Source organism: Amphiura filiformis, chromosome 18, assembly GCF_039555335.1.
Source record: "Amphiura filiformis chromosome 18, Afil_fr2py, whole genome shotgun sequence".
NCBI lineage: Eukaryota > Metazoa > Echinodermata > Ophiuroidea > Amphilepidida > Amphiuridae > Amphiura > Amphiura filiformis.
In genome coordinates, this window is record NC_092645.1 from 19398178 (window position 1) to 19417194 (window position 19017).

General features: G+C 36.1%; 1 protein-coding gene across 1 annotated transcript in view; it reads right to left on the reverse strand.

The window, feature by feature from the left end:
* LOC140139013 (anoctamin-4-like) overlaps window positions 1-19017 on the reverse strand; it is an 89392-nt gene that overhangs the window by 50973 nt on the left and 19402 nt on the right. Inside the window, exons 8-10 of the mRNA XM_072160795.1 lie at window positions 18110-18228; window positions 17557-17621; window positions 16490-16630 (exon numbers count right to left, since the gene is read on the reverse strand). Of these exons, the coding sequence (XP_072016896.1) occupies window positions 16490-16630; window positions 17557-17621; window positions 18110-18228 (325 nt within the window). The remainder of the gene's footprint in view (window positions 1-16489; window positions 16631-17556; window positions 17622-18109; window positions 18229-19017) is intronic.

The following is a 19017-nucleotide window of genomic DNA, read 5'->3' on the forward strand; positions in this document are numbered from 1 at the left end:
CCCCACACACACACACAATTGACCCTGGGGTACAACTATATATTGCACCACCCTTTATTCCGTGTGGTGGAAAAAAAACATTGCGTACCACCTTCCATGCGTTTAATTGGTGCAACCCACAAATATGACATCTAAATTTTATATTATGACGTCATTGTGATGTCAAGTGGGGTGTTGGATCTTTCCGTTTTTGATATCAAAAGAATGAAAATACTTTCCGATATACATTGATACCATTTTGTAAAAGATTTAATAACAAGTGATGTTACAAAAATAACATGGAAATAATTATTGTATTGGCCCTATATGGCCTATGCTAAAACATACGAAAAGGCTCGATATCTTCAGACCCCATGTCCAGGGGGTAAAATAACCGAATTGAATGAAACAAAAGGCATTTTCCCACTAACACAATGCCACTACAACTATTTCCACAAGTTTTGAAAAAATACCTCACAAAGTGGTTCAGAGATCACCCCCCTACTTATGCAAGTTTCTTTACTGTTACCGGCAGCGTGCTTGCGTGTGCTTGCAAAGTACTTGCAATTAAGTGTGTTGTCATTTTTTTTGAAGGAGGGTGGGTGTCATGAAAATACTGGAGGGGTCACAGTATTTTTTTAAGCAAAGAATAAGGGGGGGTTATAGATTTTCTACACCAAAAAGAGTGGGGGTCATAAAATTATTTAGTTCACATGTTATTTGATCAAAATGTCACAGGTCACCATTGAGTCCATGGTTAATAACCTTTGTTTTCTCGTATCTCGGCAACTTGACAGAGGATCCTACAGTTGAGGCATGTGTCATAGTATAGGGAATGTTGATTTTCAGTGCCTCACAAATATATTTTTTACTGTAACTAGCAAGGTATTGAGATGGATTATGTAGCATTGCTTTGGTATTTATGTCTAGTTTGAAATGTAACCAGTTTTACTCCAAGCTAAGTTAATTTGTTGCAAGTGTGCTGCATTCTGTGTCATGTGTTCGAGGCTTTTCCTATACGTTACTGTGTTAAGTATTCATTTATGCTGCGAAATATTCTGAAGGCCATATTTCTTGAAGGAATTATCCCACTGCTGTAAAAGTTTAAATTTTTGGATGGAAATTTGATGAGGAATTCAAAAATCCTCTGATTCTTTCCTACGATTGTCCTAATTATTTCTTAAGTCAGGTATTTTGGTGTTTTGCGAATAGATGGTAGATGTTGAGCTCATTATGCGGAAAAGTACCTTTTGAGCTCACTATATTATAATAGCATCACAAACGCCTCATCAACTATTAGACGGGCCTATAAAAAGCACGCTCCTGTTTTTAGCACTTAGGCCTACTATTTAATAGGCATCAGTGTCATTGCCAAAGGCGGGCAGGCACGACCCCCCTGCCGGCGTCATTAGACCTTTCCAAAGGGAAGAAAAGAGCCCCTTCTTTCAATTTCTGTATTTCAGTCAGAAAAGGGTATTACAGGACAGCTAAAGAGAATAGTGTGTATGTTATGAGAAATTGCAAGAACCCCAAAATGATTCTTTCTGGCCTTTGCAAAACCTATTTCACACACACTCAGATTTGGAAGATTTTTTTTTCCTTTTTCTATTTAAAATGCATGTAGGCCTAATTATCATGATCATTTATATGATTAGTGTCAAAGCACAATTGAAAAGATTGACAAGTTCAAATATTTTTAATGATCTTTCTTTCTTTCACGAGGCCAATAAAAAGTAAAACCCTAATCACAATCGGAAATGATTGACAGATATGATTTATAATTATGCTGTATAATTAATCTGTATCTCGTCTGTCAATCATTGTCAAATCAATGTTGATTAAAGGGCCTATTAACATATGTCGGTAATTCATACAATTGCATAATAAGCCGTGATTAGCCACAAGCCAAAAGCGTGAAGTTCAACTTTGCCATTAATGATCAATCTTGCATTAAATTAATTGAATTAAATTAACCTCCTGATTGTCTTTTTTTTCTTTGCAAATCACTGATGTCTAGCAAACACCACACCTATATTTATTGTAATATTAATCATGTACATGTATGAAAAAGGGCACAATCTAACTATTCTGATGATTGACAGTTATTTTGATTATGCCGATATATAAGGCCTATTCTACACGCGGCATTGCGTTGTACTGCGCTGGTGCTCCTTTGTTAAAAGGAAAATCCCTGTTTGGAGACGGCCAACATGGTCCCCGGGACACACCAACATCACCTGGCTAATAATTACTTGGTACAGCAGAGATACTAAAATCAATACCCTTGATTTGCATTTTACTCGCAGTGTGCTGGCATTTGTTCGCAAGCATTGGTGTTATAATGCAAGTACATGCCGAATATTGTCTGGTCACAAAGCGGAAAATTCATTGGAATACGATATCTTCGTTGCATTTCGAGATATGAAAGTGGCGTACCTGTGCCCACCAAATTTTCTGAAAAAGGGGTCATTCAGTGTTGGCAATGTCAAAAATGGGGTGATTTTCTATGGGAGCGCCCAAAATTTCACATCATTGACAATCAAAAATAGCTTTTTACCCAATTTTATAGTACAAAGTAGAAAAAACTCATTTATTTTGGTCATAATGTGCATGAAGCACATCGAAATCTTATTTTGAGGACTAATTGTTCAAGGAAGGGGTCATTCAGTGTATGCTACTGAAAAAAAAGCGGGGTCATTGAGTGTAGGATTTGCCCAATATACCGGGGTCTTTTCATAAGCACATGACCGTCAATATATGGGAGTGCTCCCCCCCCCGGATATGCCCATTTAAGACCTAATGGGTAGTCAGTTAAGCTAGTAAAGTAAGCTAACTATAACATACACTAATATTATTAAGGTGTTCCTGCTACGCGGTCCACCAACAAATATAAGACCTCAAAACGAGCATACCTGCCAACATTGTAAACCTAGAAAACAGAGTCCATGGCGAACGTAGTATCGCCCCTGACAGTGGGGGTACAGGGGCAAAGCACCGGTGGGGGTTGAGAGGGCAAAGCCCCCAAAAGCTAGAGGGTTTCTACACTGTAAAAACCCTTATAAGCACCTTCACAGAAGACACATTTTATAGAAAAACAAAAATACATAACAAGGTGAAAATGAAGCCATATGCTTTTATACACTTTGAGGATGTGCTTTTAAAAATGTAGTTTCCTATACTTTTGTATATAAGGAACATTCATTGAAGCGATTTTTTGGCTTTATAACAAGGCCTACATGACTGATAGGACATATGATGCACAATACAAAGTTGAAAATTCAGGAAAAAAAAATCCATTTAAAAAAAAATGTCAAAGTTTTTGTTGACTTTGGAGAACCACTAGACGTATTCTGATATGATGCACAATACAATACAAAGGTTAATTTTATTATTTTTTTAAATCCATTTTTTCTTATTTTTTTCAAAGTTTTTAGCGACTTTGGAGAACCTCTAGACCTATTCTGAAGGTTTGCATTTGAGGAAGCATTTTATACTCAATATTTAGCAACAATTTCAACACAAATTTACAATTTGATGATATCCAAAAGAATACTTAGCATTGAAGAATTTAAAAAAATTACAGAACTTTCATTTGTTAACATACACATTCTGAGTGAACAGAAAAAAGTTGAATAACACATGGAGATTAAAAAAGATTAGCAAAATCAAATTAAACTGGTAACTTACAAAAACTTTAACCACAGTGCAGTACATTGTAACTGAACCAAATCTTGTTCATGGTTGTTTGTTTAACCATGGATAAAGATAATTATGCTCTTCAAACACATATATATAGGTTCCATGACTTTGGCAAACAAAGATACACATACTTGTGTATAATACATGCAGTCTTCAGACCAGGCTATGCACACCCAATCGATTAGATCTGGTTAAAACTGGTACTGCTTGATCAGCAGAAGAGATACTTCTTCATCTTCTGGTACAGTAAAGCTATCATTTGCTGCACATTTTGCTCAAATTTGTACTTTTTACATGATTGTATTGCCTAATGCTATCTGAAATACCATGTAAAAGACTAAGCCTGAAGTAAAATAAGAGTTTTTATAATAAAACTGGGATCCCCAGAGCTCCACAGTTACGTGGCTAAGTCAGTTTTTTTAAATACTTTTTACCTACTTTTTACTTATTTTCGCTTAGTTAAAATGATCAGAAGACCCCCTTGACAGATGAAGTGTTACCAATATTATGTAATAATTTTTGACAAAAAAGAAGAACAAAATTAGAATTGTACCAAAATACATTAGGCCTATGTCTTTTATTATCAATCTCCATAATAGAAGCAGAAAAGACCAGAGAAAATAAAATAACTCTATACACGCTAACATGGAATTCCAGATTCTTTTGGAAGTGAACTGAAAAATTCCAACTTTTATTTGTAATTTTAGAAACCCTCTGTACCCTCTGTGGAATTCCAGACTTTTTTGGTAGTCAATTAAAAATTCCATCTTTTTATTGGTGTAATTTTAGAAACCCTCTATACCCCTCCATGAAATTCCAGTTTGCTAGTCATTGAAAAATTCCATCTTTTTATTTGGGTATTTTAAAAACCCTCTATACCCCTCTCTGGATTTCCAAATTTTGTTGGTTAGTCAATTGAAAAAGTCCAACTTTTTTTTATTATTTTTAAAACCCTCTATACTTTATGCACAAAAGGGTGTCCGAAATCCAGGTTTCTTTCTCAAGTATGCTTTGGAATTCCAGACATTTTAGAATAAATTTATTTGCCCTCTATAGGGGGTGCATGTTTTATCTGGAATAGCCCAATAGATCAAAACAGTAACCTTGAAAAAGGGTACATGTGCGATTTTTTTGCTGATTTTGTTTCTCTGGCAAGGAATCCGGCTGATACCGCTTTGGAATTATTGAGCATTTTGAGATCAGTGACTCCAAAATTGGCCCTATAGGGCCATTTATTATAAGGGGCAAAAATTAAAAGTGCTCACATTTGTAAAAAAAAAAAAAAAAAGTTGCTCCAATTTTTTTGAAAATGGCAGCAAATTGTTCATCTGCCAGAGGAGATTCAGAAAAATTAAGAGTGCTCACATTTCACTTTAAAATATACCAAGTTATTCGATTTGGCTCATGGATTCTAAAAATGTATTTGCTTTTTCAATGCGACCTATGGTTCTCACGTTAAGTGGCTTATAAGGTCAGAGGAAACTATTCTATTTGTACAAGGGTAAAAAATAAAATTGCTCTGATTTTTGCTCTGAAAATTGCAGCAAATTGTTCTTCTGCCAGAGGAGATTAAGAAAAATAATAGTTTGCACTATGTCTACACTCTACAATGTCAAGTTGCAGAGATAGGAGAAAACAAATGTTATTAATCATTGACTCAATGGTGACCTGTGACATTTTGATCAAATAACACGTGAACGAGACATCAGAGGTAGTGCAAAGTAGTCTTTTTCTTTTGTCCGCTTGGGTAGCCAAACAAAATTTTTGAGTGTGCTATATATTTATATTTAACAAAAATTTTGCTGGTAATACTCATAATTAAGACCCTCAATAATTTTATGACCCCACTATTTTTTGTGTAAAAAATCTATAACCCCCCCCTTATTCTTTGTTTAAAAAAATACTGTGACCCCTCCAGTATTTTCATGACACCCTCCCCCCTTAAAAAAATGACAACACACTTACTTGCAAGTACTTTGCAAGCACACGCAAGCACGCTGCCGGTAACAGTAAAGAAACTTGCATATTAAGCAAGTATTTAGCAAGGGATACTTGACAATCATTGACTACGCAATACCTGATAGTTGAATTGTCTACCACCACTGAATACTGAATTTAAATATTCATATCTGTATTGCTATCTACTGACGATAACACACACATTAGCAGACACTCTGTTATAATTACTATCTACTGATAATAGGCCTACGTAATTCTAACATAGACTCAGATATTACTGCCTACTACTGCTATACACACTTAAGGTGGAATCCCCCCGGTTTGGGTGATCTGGCATCTAAAGCTTGTATAGGTTAACTTAGTGAATGAAACTTCGCATAACTAGATGGCATGTATAACTTAAACAATTTTTATTCAAATCCAATACTCAGATTGTTAGTCATTTCACCCGTTGCCATGGTAACGGCCGCCATATTCGATTTGGTAAATTTCAAAGGTAGAGATCTTTGGAACATGATATCTCAAAAAGTATTTTATCAATAGAAATTAAATTATGAGAATGTGTTTTTCATTGGCAGGACTCGAATCTGAACTAGAATTATGATAATCTTGGGGGTCTACCGGGAGGTCAAATGTCAAATTCAAAATTTAATAATTATTGTTGTATGCTATATTGATGCTGCCATAGCAACAACATAGTTCCCAAGCTTGGAATTATAAATTTCTAGTTCAATTTATATCCCTGCATATCAGCAACACTCAGTTCAAATTTGAAGTCCATACCTCAAATACTTTTTGAGATATTATGTTCCGTGCGGACATGCGTTCGCGAAAAAAAAGTTTTCGAGATATCAGCAATTTAGTGAACTTTAGTCTAGGAACACTTACTCTTTTTAGGATTTTTATATTTTAGTAACACTGTTTTACTTTAATTTTGATTTGGAAAAGACACACTTAAATTATCACAAATAATAGTGAATATTTGAGGTCAAAATCTTGATTATTTTTTGAGATATGAATATTTAAAGGGAGAAACGTTAAATATAGCAGCTTGAGAAAACAATAAAATACATTAGAATTAATTTATAAAAAATTGCCTCGCGAAGTTACGTTTTTGAATATAACTTTTGAATGGAAGCTCCGATTGTTGTCAAACAAAAAGCAAAAGAAAGGTATTTTTTTCCTTAACTCCAATTTGTAAAGTTAACTTTTTTGACCACAACCGGGGGGATTCCACCTTAATAGAGAGCATTGTACACTCTGGTATTGCTATCTACTGAAGATAGCATTGCAGCTTAAACTGCGGTTTGGCTATCTGTTGCCTCTACAGAAGATAGCCAAATCGTAGCTAAACTTACATCCTCGAGCTATAGGATGGATACAGGTAATCCCAGACACCTGAGGATGCTTTCTGGCACTACTATCCACTGAAGATAGTACATGTAGACCTATGACATAATAACACACTCAACTCAACACATAGTTATGCTTTCTATTATTGCCTCTATGCTATTTCAGTAGAACACATTAGACATGTTAGTCCAAATGACAAACAATAGACCAATACAGTAACCTTGAAAAATGGTACATATGCCATATTTCTTTGCTGATTTTGTTTCTTTGGCATCCCCTGACAGGGAATCCGGCTGATACCACTTTGGCATCATTGAGCATTTTGAGATAAATGACCCCAAAATTGCAGGGGGGGGGGGGGGAAAAAAAAATTAAAAGTGCTTAAATTTTACTTCAAAATATACCAAATTATTTGTTTTGGCTCATTGATTTCAAAAATATATTTGCTTTTTCAATCCGACCTGTGGTTCTAACGTTAAGTGGCTTAAAAGGTAACTCTTCTATTTGTACAGGGGTAAAAAAATAAAGATGCTCCGATTTTCTTGAAAATGGCAGCAAATTGTTCATCTGCCAGAGGAGATTCAGAAAAATAATAGTTTGCACTATCTACAATGTCAAGTTGCCAGGATAGGAGAAAACAAAGGTTATTAACCATTGACTCAATAGTGACCTGTGACATTTTGATCAAATAACACGTGAACGAGACATCAGAGGTAGTGCAAAGTAGTCTTTTTCTTTGTCCGCTTGGGTAGGCAAATGAAATTTTTGAGTGTGCTATATATTTATTACCGTAGTAGCTTATTGGAAAAATTTTGCTGGTAATACTCACAAGACCCTCAAAATTTTATGACCCTTATTTTGGTGTAGAAAATCTGTGACCCCCTTATTCTTTGTTTAACAAAATACTGTGACCCCTCCAGTATTTTCATGACACCCATCCCCCTTCAAAAAAATGACAACACACTTACTTGCTTTTTTGCAAGTACTTTGCAAGCACACACAAACACGCTGCCGGTAACAGTAAAGAAACTTGCAGAAGACGCAAGTATTTAGCAAGGGATACTTGACAATCATTGACTACGCATAGTTGAATTGTCTACCAGCACTGAATACTGAATTTAATTATTCATATCTGTATTGCTATCTACTGACGATAGCTCACACATTAGCAGACACTCTGTTATAATTACTATCTACTGATAATAGGCCTACGTAATTCTAACATACACTCAGGTATTACTGTCTACTGCTGCTATACACAAAATAGAGAGCATTGTACACTCTGGTATTGCTATCTACTGAAGATAGCATTGCAGCGTAAACTCTGGTTTGGCTATCCGTTGCCTCTACAGAAGATAGCCAAATCGTAGCTTAACTTACATCCTTGAGCTATAGGGTGGATGCAGGTAATCCCGGACCCCTGAGGATGCTTTCTGGCACTACTATCCACTGAAGATAGTACATGTAGACCTATGACATAATAACACACTCAAGTCAACACATAGTTATGCTTTCTATTATTGCCTCTATGCTATTTCAGTAGAACACATTAGACATGTTAGTCCAAATGATAAACAATAGACCAATACAGTAACCTTGGAAAATGGTACATATGCCATTTTCTTTGCTGATTCGTTTCTTTGGCATCCCCTAACAAGGAATCCGGCTGATACCACTTTGGCATCATTGAGCATTTTGAGTCATTGAGCATTTTGAGATAAATGACCCCAAAATTGCTGGGGGGGGGGCTAAAATTAAAAGTGCTCAAATTTCGCTTCAAAATATACCAAATTATTCATTTTGGCTTATGGATTTCAAAAATATATTTGCTTTTTCAATCCGACCTATGGTTCTCACGTTAAGTGGCTTATAAAAGGTCAGAGGTAACTATTCTATTTGTACAGGGGTAAAACATTTTTCTTTTTTTTTTCAGGAAATTATTCATCTGCCAGAGGAGATTCAAATAAATAATAGTTTGCTCTATCTACAATCAATGTCAAGTTGCCGAGATACGAGAAAACAAAGCTAATTGACCATGGACTCAATGGTGACCTGTGATATTTTGATCAAATAACATGTGACCTAAATAATTTTATGACCCCCACTCTTTTTGGTGTAGAAAATCTATAACCCCCCCCCCCCTTATTCTTTGCTTAAAAAATATTGTGACTCCTCCAGTATTTTCATGACACCCACCCTCCTTAAAAAAAATGACAACACACTTACTTGCAAGTACTTTGCAAGCACTGCATAAGCACGCTGCGGTAACAGTAAAGAAACTTGCATAAGGCGCAAGTATTTAGCAAGGGATACTTGACAATCATTGACTACGCATAGTTGAATTGTCTACCAGCACTGAATACTGAATTTAATTATTCATATCTGTATTGCTACAGGGTGTCCCAGAATGATCTATACCGGAAAAGATGGAATTGTTTAGGTATGAAGGGCATGTTAAATGGTCATATTGTTTTACATTTTAAGTTTTACATATATTTAGCTTTCTCAGATTTTTTAGATTTTAAAATTGGGCGTTCTAGTAGAAGTTATAGAAGATTAGCGTAAAAATGGTGAATTCTAAGTTTTGACAACGCAACCTATTTTAAACATCTGTAACATTACTAACCGTTCAGCACAAAGTTATTTGAAAAAAGTTATGTAGGTATTTTAGTTGTGCCCTGTTCATATTTCCACTAAATAGCCGATATCTATCTATTATTTATGACTTTACGAAGCAATCATTATATGGAATTAAAGATTTGCGACCTAATCCCATTCTCTCTTTGGCGGTAGTTTTAGTTATTGTGGTGTGAGGTCCATGTCATTTGAAATGCTTGCAGAGGTCGAACTGGTTGTGGTACAGAAAAGATGGCTCCTCAATTTATTGTACAGCAGCGTGGATTTCTTTCAAAAACTTACTGGCAAACCGGCAGCTATGTTGAGACCCAAAGAAGATTCATTAGACGCGAGCACGCATTCCAGTCAAAGGAGCGATAGTGTATAACGTAAAGAAGTTTGACGAAAACTGTCAGGAATCGAAGCTTCAGAGTGAAGATTCAGGTGCTCGTAAGACTGTAAGAACTAGAGCGAACATTACAGCTGTCCTGCAAGCTTTAAGGCACAACCCCAACAGTAGTTGTCGTCGAAATGCTGTGCCAAACATCCCACGTTCTTTATTTAATCGTGCGTGCCATTTTCAAGGGTATGTGAGTCGTTTGCGCTGAAAATGAAAAGCAGGTTTTTCATCGATTTTACATTATTGCATGCCACGCCAAAGCAAATAAAGGTAGCGTGCTGAAATTAACAATATAATTAGGAGACATGTCCAGCATTATTATAATGCAGGTATCAAAAATAGCTACACTGCCCGTCTTCTATTTTTAGTTATTTTTGCAAACACGGTACAAATCATTCTGGGACACCCTGTATCTACTGACGATAGCTCACACATTAGCAGACACTCTGTTATAATTACTATCTACTGATAATAGGCCTCGTAATTCTAACATACACTCAGGTATTACTGTCTACTGCTGCTATACACACTTTATAGAGAGCATTGTACACTCTGGTATTGCTATCTACTGAAGATAGCATTGCAGCGTAAACTCCCGTTTGGCTATCAGTTGCCTCTGCAGAAGATAGCCAAATCGTAGCTAAACTTACATCCTCAAGCTATAGGGTGGATGCAGGTAATCCCGGACCCCTGAGGATGCTTTTCAATCCGACCTGTGGTTCTAACGTTAAGTGGCTTAAAAGGACAGAGGTAACTCTTCTATTTGTACAGGGGTAAAAAAATAAAGATGCTCCGATTTTCTTGAAAATGGCAGCAAATTGTTCATCTGCCAGAGGAGATTCAGAAAAATAATAGTTTGCACTATCTACAATGTCAAGTTGCTGAGATAGGAGAAAACAAAAGTTATTTAACCATTGACTCAATGGTGACCTGTGACATTTTGATCAAATAACGTGTGAACGAGACATCAGAGGTAGTGCAAAGTAGTCTTTTTCTTTGTCCGCTTGGGTAGGCAAATGAAATTTTTGAGTGTGCTATATATTTATTACCGTAGTAGCTTATTGGAAAAATTTTGCTGGTAATATTCACAAGACCCTCAATAATTTTATGACACCCTATTTTTGGTGTAGAAAATCTATAACCCCCCTTATTCTTTGTTTAACAAAATACTGTGACCCCTCCAGTATTTTCATGACAACCATCTTCCTTCAAAAAAAAATGACAACACACTTACTTGCAAGTACTTTGCAAGCACACGCATAAGCACGCTGCTGGTAACAGTAAAGAAACTTGCATAAGACGCAGAATTTAGCAAGGGATACTTGACAATCATTGACTACACAATACATGATAGTTGAATTGTCTACCAGCACTGAATACTGAATTGAAATATTCATATCTGTATTGCTATCTACTGACGATAGCACACACATTAGCAGACACTATGTTCATGATGCAGTCATGCCTACAGTAGAATTCATCTCGACCTTTGCAGGACTTAACCCCATTAAAAGCTATTAAACCAAGATAACACTCATTGAAACAGCTCAACTGATTAAATCGGATCTTCTCTGGTTGTGCACAAGTGACTGTTTTCATGTGCGATATCGCAATAAAGCTGGTATTCATAGCTTCAGTTGGGTAACCGATTATAAAGGAAACGAAAAAACAATGTTATGTGTGGCTTTGTTCACGAAATCAGACAATGGCGTGCTTTTTGTAAACCAGCATTCTTGAAAATGAGCAACATATTGATTTTTGACTTAACACGGTTTGGAAATAATTTCTTCATATTTTTTTGGTGTTATCTGTCGTTTACATGTCCTTCCTAAAACACAAAAAGTACGACCCTCTCCAAACACCTAAATTAGCTAAAAATTTAGGACATGTTACAAAACTATATTGTCTAGAATTTTAGAAGAGTACTTTTAATATTGGCCGGTTATTTTTCACACAGCGACGTTAACTAGGCAATGTACTATTACCTATAACATTAACTAAAACACCAAAATACGAATATTTCCAAAAACTAAATTAACTAAAAATTTAGGACATATTAAAAAACGATATTTTCTAGAACTTTAGAAGAGTACTTTTGATATTGGCCGGTTATTTTTCACACAGCGGCGTTAACTAGTCATATCCCCATACTGTTAACGTGGGCTATTTGTAAAGGTCACGCGTCAATGGGAAAGAGCACTGTGTATTGTGTATAGGAAAAGCGGACAGTAACTGCAGTATGTATAATTACTATCTACTGATAATAGGCCGACGTAATTCTAACATACACTCAGGTATTACTGTCTACTCCTGCTATACACACTTAATAGAGAGCATTGTACACTCTGGTATTGCTATCTACTGAAGATAGCATTGCAGCGTAAACTCTGGTTTGGCTATCCGTTGCCTCTACAGAAGATAGCCAAATCGTAGCTTAACTTACATCCTTGAGCTATAGGGTGGATGCAGGTAATCCCGGACACCTGAGTATGCTTTCTGGCACTACTATCCACTGAATATAGTACATGCAGACCTATGACATAATACCACACTCAAGTCAACACATAGTTATGCTTTCTATTATTGCCTCTACGCTATTTCAGTAGACCACATTAGACATGTTAGTCCAAATGATGAATAATTAGACCAATGCAGTGACCTTGAAAAATGGTACATATATGCGATTTTTTTGCTGATTTTGTATCTCTGGCATCCCCTGACAAGGAATCCGGCTGATACCACTTTGGCATCATTGAGCATTTTAAGATAAATGACCCCAAAATTGCCCGTGGGGAGGGGGGGGGCAAAAATTAAAAGTGCTTAAACTTTACTTCAAAATATACCAAATTATTCGTTTTGGCTCATGGATTTCAAAAATATATTTGCTTTTTCAATCCGACCTGTGGTTCTAACGTTAAGTGGCTTAAAAGGTCAGAGGTAACTCTTCTATTTGTACAGGGTAAACAAAATAAAGTTGCTCCGATTTTCTTGAAAATGGCAGCAAATTGTTCATCTGCCAGAGGAGATTCAGAAAAATAATAGTTTGCACTATCTACAATGTCAAGTTGCTGAGATAGGAGAAAACAAAGGTTATTAACCATTGACTCAATGGTGACCTGTGACATTTTGATCAAATAACAGTTATAGCAAGCCTGTGATATCTTCAGTTTTATGATACTGGTAATACCTGAATTTAGGAGAAAAGGTTATGCTGAAATCTGCAACTCCATGAAAATTCTGCAACTCTAAAATCCTGCTTTCGATATGATATTGTTGTGATTTATTCTGTAAGAATGATCGTGCAGATGCAAGAGATGACCAGCAGTGACACCTGTATGGGTTATGACATCACCAAAATAATGATCATTCCGGTATTGCTATCTACTGAAGATAGCACATGCAAGCCTTTGACTGTGATCCATATGTTCCTTTTCGAATATTGGACAGGGAAGTAGGTATCCGCTCAGTGACTACACACTATTTCGACATGTACTTGCATTAGAATACAATGCTTGCGAGAAAATGCCAGCACAATGCGAGTAACATGCAAGAAACTTGCATGACTTGCCAGTTTCTGGCAAGGGCCACTTGACAATTTTCAGCAAATGCAAGCATAGGCCTACACTTGCGCATTTGAATCTGTTAACTAACATGAAAATTTTAATGCAGATGACACAAGTATTTGATCCATGTTTTTCCTTTCAAGCAATTTACAGGGATCTATCTAGCACATATCTAAAATGGGTCCCAAACCACCTTGAAACTGTAGCATGCATAATCTACTGCAGATGACAAAGCAAGGGCTATTCAGATGAATTCCGCACCCCCCCATGGAAGACACTTCCGAATTCGGGGCTAACTTGACAGCCGAATTCACATGTCAGGAAAACCCCATGGAAGATACTACGGAATTGTGGTAATATGTCTATATGGCCAGCGAATTAAAACATTTTTGTTTCCAGCCAGAGTTCAAGTAAATGTCTTTCATAGGTTAATCGAGATGGTGATCATAAGTGAAGATTCTGCTGGAATTGGGAGCATTTTGACCATTTTCCAGCCGGATTATTAAGAAATGTGAATGTCTTCCATATAGCACAACATGGCCTTTCACAATCCCCACTCTTGTTTTTTTTTTTTTTTTAGCAGCCGGAGTTTCACCTAATCTCAATGTCTTCCATACCCTCCAGCCGGAATCTAAAAATGACTGCTGGAATTCTAGACACATCTCAATTCCAGCTGGAATTGTATTTTTTTTAAATGTCCTCCATAGGGGGGGGGGGGTGCGGAATACATCTGCAATAGCCCAACTGATCCATGAGTTTCATTTCCACATGCCATCTTAAGACAATACAAACCAGGGAACTTAAAAGCGCTCCAAATGATCCATTGAAGTGCTTGTTTACGCTCTTCTTCTTATCCAATTGCCTCAGATACACAACTCTATCTGGACATTGTGTAAAATTACTAGTCAGGAAAGCATGCACTGAGCTTGTTATTCCAATGTGTTATCGTGAGGCTACTCCTATAGTCAAACAAAAGTTTTGATGGCTGATAATGATACAAAGTAAGTTAATTAGGCTAAGTCATTAAAGTCAACAATCCCCAAACCTCCAAGCTTGAGTTGTAACAAGTTTTCACCTTTTGTGTTAAACTTTGTCAGTTCAGGATATCTTTTAACCAATCAGATTAGAAGAATCTATATCATTTGGTATATATTAACTGCTTTTTATTCAGGGCACATTTGTGATATGATAAAGCAAAATCATTCTTAAGTTGGTGACATTCAATTTTTATCTTCCTATATCAGTGATCTTAATCAAATAAGCTATATTTTGCTGAAACCAAGTCAAAATTGGACGTTTAGTTCCAGAGATATGAGCAAATGAAGGTTTTGAAAAACAAAAGGAGTTATTACATTTGATGGCTTATATCTCAAAATCAATATTGCCGACAAATGCCTGATTTTAGCTTGATCACATCACATTTAAAATTATAAGCACAATTCATGACTATTCCAGAAACAGAGCAGTGCGTGATGAGAGCATTGTCAAGGTTTTGACATCATCGATCAGTCCGTCCATATTTATAGAGCATTTGCTGAAAATTGTCAAGTGCATGCCAATTGCTTAAATAATAACTCATAACTTTCAAATGCAAGCTCAGAAAATTTCTACGCACACAGTTTTTGTATGAGTCTCTGCAGAATCATGTCACAGTGTTAAAAAGATGTAACAAAAATAGAGCTTCTGACCCAGCTATCAGTATACAACACACTGCATGTAGCACTATCAGAGACAACAGCTTTATACAATAGGGGGCGCTTGATAATAAAATCATGTGGTATAATAGCAAACAGCATAATCTGGTCTATAAAAAGCAGATTCCAGTAAAAACATTGATAATTGCTGAGAATTAAGAGCTTCCATGGAGTGAATTATTATTCACCTGTCCCTCAATTGATTAGTTTAATAGCCCATGGTTATCTGGAATCAAGTACATTGTATAGTTGAGCATGAAGGCAATTTTATCCTGGAATTTTTATGTGACTCCCTCTCCCCTACAGCTGCAGTGTCAATGGCTTTTATTTGCATAAGACTGCTAACAGAAAATAAAACAATCTGAATCTGTATGTACACACATAGCCCTGTCCTATAGGCCTATATAATAGCATAACAAGAGATACAATGTGTAGGCTTTGACTTATGGTGAAAATCCTGTTGTGAATGCCATGACCACAAATCCTCAAGCACCCCATAATAGGCTATTGCCAAATAATAGTTCCTATTTAACATACAAGGCTGCAGAACATTTTGATTTATTGTAACAATGTGCTAGAGATTACTCAAGTTGTGAATCTGATCACAATAGGCAATTATCAATTAGTGAGTACATGTAATTTAGAGGTTTTGGCCAAAACCTTTTAGAATAGTTACTGCAAATAAGTGGGTGGAACAACACTGTTTTGTGGGTGGAGCAAAACTTCACTTAGATGTTTTGACCCAAACCTTTTTAGAATAGTTGCAAGGTACTGCAAATAAGTGGGTGGAACAACACTGTTGTGTGGGTGGAGCAAAACCATTTATACAAACACTCATTAACTTTTAATCACTTGACTGTACTTGCATTTGATTTGAAAAGACACTTGCAAGAAACATGCAACATAAAAACAGTACTTGCATGTGAATGCAAGCATTTGCAAGCAAAATTAAGTTTCTTGCGCATGATACGCCGGTATTTCGGACAAATCAACTTTTCCGAAACCATTACTTTACCATAATTTGGTGTGGTTTTTGACAAAATCTGTGCAACTTCGAAATTTGACCCTGTTAACCCCTAGGGACACTTTCTATGCATGTTTTCTTATCTAGACAATTTGATCAGAGTGTGCACGCTAGGCCCTTCTCCCATCTAAACTATACATGTTACATCCTTTTAACATCTGAAAAAAGTTGACAAAAGCTAAGGTGAAAGTATCTTGTTTACCTGACTTCATCCTCTCCTGCAGCTAGTCGAAAACACCCATAGAGAAACACAATGAATCCAACCACTGCTGCATATGTTAACATCTCAGTATAGAAGCCTAACCAGGCAAAGTACAGGCCTATCTTTTCACCAAAGTAGTTTCTGTGAGGACAGAAAATGTGCAGTAACAGCTAGGTTAACATATCAGTGAAGGCGCCTAACCAGGTGAAATACAAACCTAGGGGGTGGAAAATGGAAGGGGGTATATGTCTTATGGTCAAGGGGATAAAATATCTGCTTTTGTAATTATAATTGAAGAAATTGCTAGTTCATTCTGGACATCATGCAGGGTGGAGGTGGGGGCCATGCCTTCCCTATATACCGTACCTATATTATTGGCACTTTCCTGTTGTTGATGGGTGAACATCGACATCACATAACGAAAGCGAGGACAGGAAGTAATCACAGATTATAATATAACAAATGTGTATGAGGTCAAAGAGGGCGTGCTATCGATGTTCACCCCATCAATGGCAGGAAAGTGACAATTATAGGAATGGTCTATAGGATATGCAACTGGAGCAATTAGGTGTACTTGACAGACAATTTTCCATCTTTAAATATGTGACCCGCTCTGATAAAACCAGGAAAAAGTCAATTTTTGACATTTCATGATTTAAATAAAAATGTAAGCAATAGACAGTAAGCTTTAAAATGATACCAAAATTATATGAATAGCATAAGTACTTTTCAAGATATAAAGAATTTTGTAAATGATACCTTGATATTTTTGCCAAATTGCTATTCTGAGTAATGGGCCAATTAGTTTCCTGCTTACACAGGATTGAATAGTGATTATCATACTTCAACTGTTAATTATTGATTAAATAAACCTCATTTTAATAAGTACTTTCAAGAATTTGAAAGTCCACTTAGTCCCACAGTCAAGTACCATGAAATTAAGAATTCCAAAATCTGACTTTTTTTATGGGATTGTCATCTTTAAAAGTCTATAACTCAAAAACATGTCTGACGACTTGTTCCAGGTTTTGTTGGAGCTGATCACATATTTGCATAGATTTTCTTACTTGATGGCATCCAATGGCTGCTTCTTGTACCATCTTCCAGGCCTCGCCCACTCTTCATACAGTTCCTGCAAGAACACAAATTGATGTCATACTTGTGTGAGATTATAGGAGCTACAAGAATTGGTAATTTTTAAATTTAAACTCTCTTAACCCTCTCCACGCATGCAGGTGTCGACCTTTAAAAAGTCAAATATGTCAGATTTGAACTTTGTTATGGCCATATTTGGAATCAGCATGAAAAATGCATTATAATGAGTACAAACTTGAGATAGCTATTGATATTTTGAGAAAACATCTCAGAACTTGAGACTTTTTATGTTGGCAGCATGCAGCGGCCTGTTTTTCACCATCTAGGTAGTGGTTATTACTTCAAAATTGAATGTAGAAGTTTCAAAAACAGTAGGTAATGGTGAAACAAACTAGGACACAAAACACATCACGGATCAATAAATGATACAAGAGGACACTTTGAATATATGAACAACTGGAAAAAAAGAGCAAAGTTTATCAACTTAATTTGGGGAAACAAGTTGATAGTGTAGTCTATACTCACATGACGGTCATTGAGATGGCGGCCTTCTAAGGTCAGCATGGACTGTTCACTTTTATATGGTCCTTCATGTAATGGGAAGGCAGCTTCATAGCTACCATTGCTAATCAGTCTATCAATGCCTGGCAATGAAAACACACCATAACAATTCAGTAAAGGACTATAAATTATGTATACAAAAAATTGGCTTCTCAAGTTGAAATCCATACACCCCTTAATCTTCCACACAGGGAGTGTGAATTTCAAATAGGGTTACCTGAATGAGTGACTCTATTTGAAATCTACACCTCCTATATATGTGGGATATTCATGTCTTCCATATATGGGGTATATGGATTTCAAGTGGAATAGCTAATTACACAAGAGTTTACACCAAGATAAATTACCAAAACCTTTTTGACATTTACCACCATGACCATCAGTGACTTGATATGTACGAAAATTGATAAATCATCAAAAATCAAAAGGATATTATGTGTTAGCATAGTCATATGACAGAAAGTGGCTTAATGATGAATGGCAACAAGGGGGTCACTTGTATTTCAAGTTGTATATCACCCGTGTATAAAAAAAGAAGAGTAAAATGGGTCTTTTTTAATGGCTGGGCACCAAAGGGTACCTTAATCGGACAGATGTTACTCGAAAAGGGTAGCTAAACTCAGCACCCAGATGCTGACAAAAATCAGTTGAAATGAGAGAAGGTAAAATTCCTACTAAGAAACTCCTCAAAACATGTAATGTCAACCATTTTTAGTAAAGTTATTCAAAATTCCAAAAAATAAAATAAAAAGGTTCCTAGATATTTATATCTATAGTTTTTGAAAAATAATAAAACAAAATTTTACTGAAGAATTTTTTTTTGTGCAAAAATGCGTTTGCCATTCTAAATATGTACACCAGGCACAAAAAGA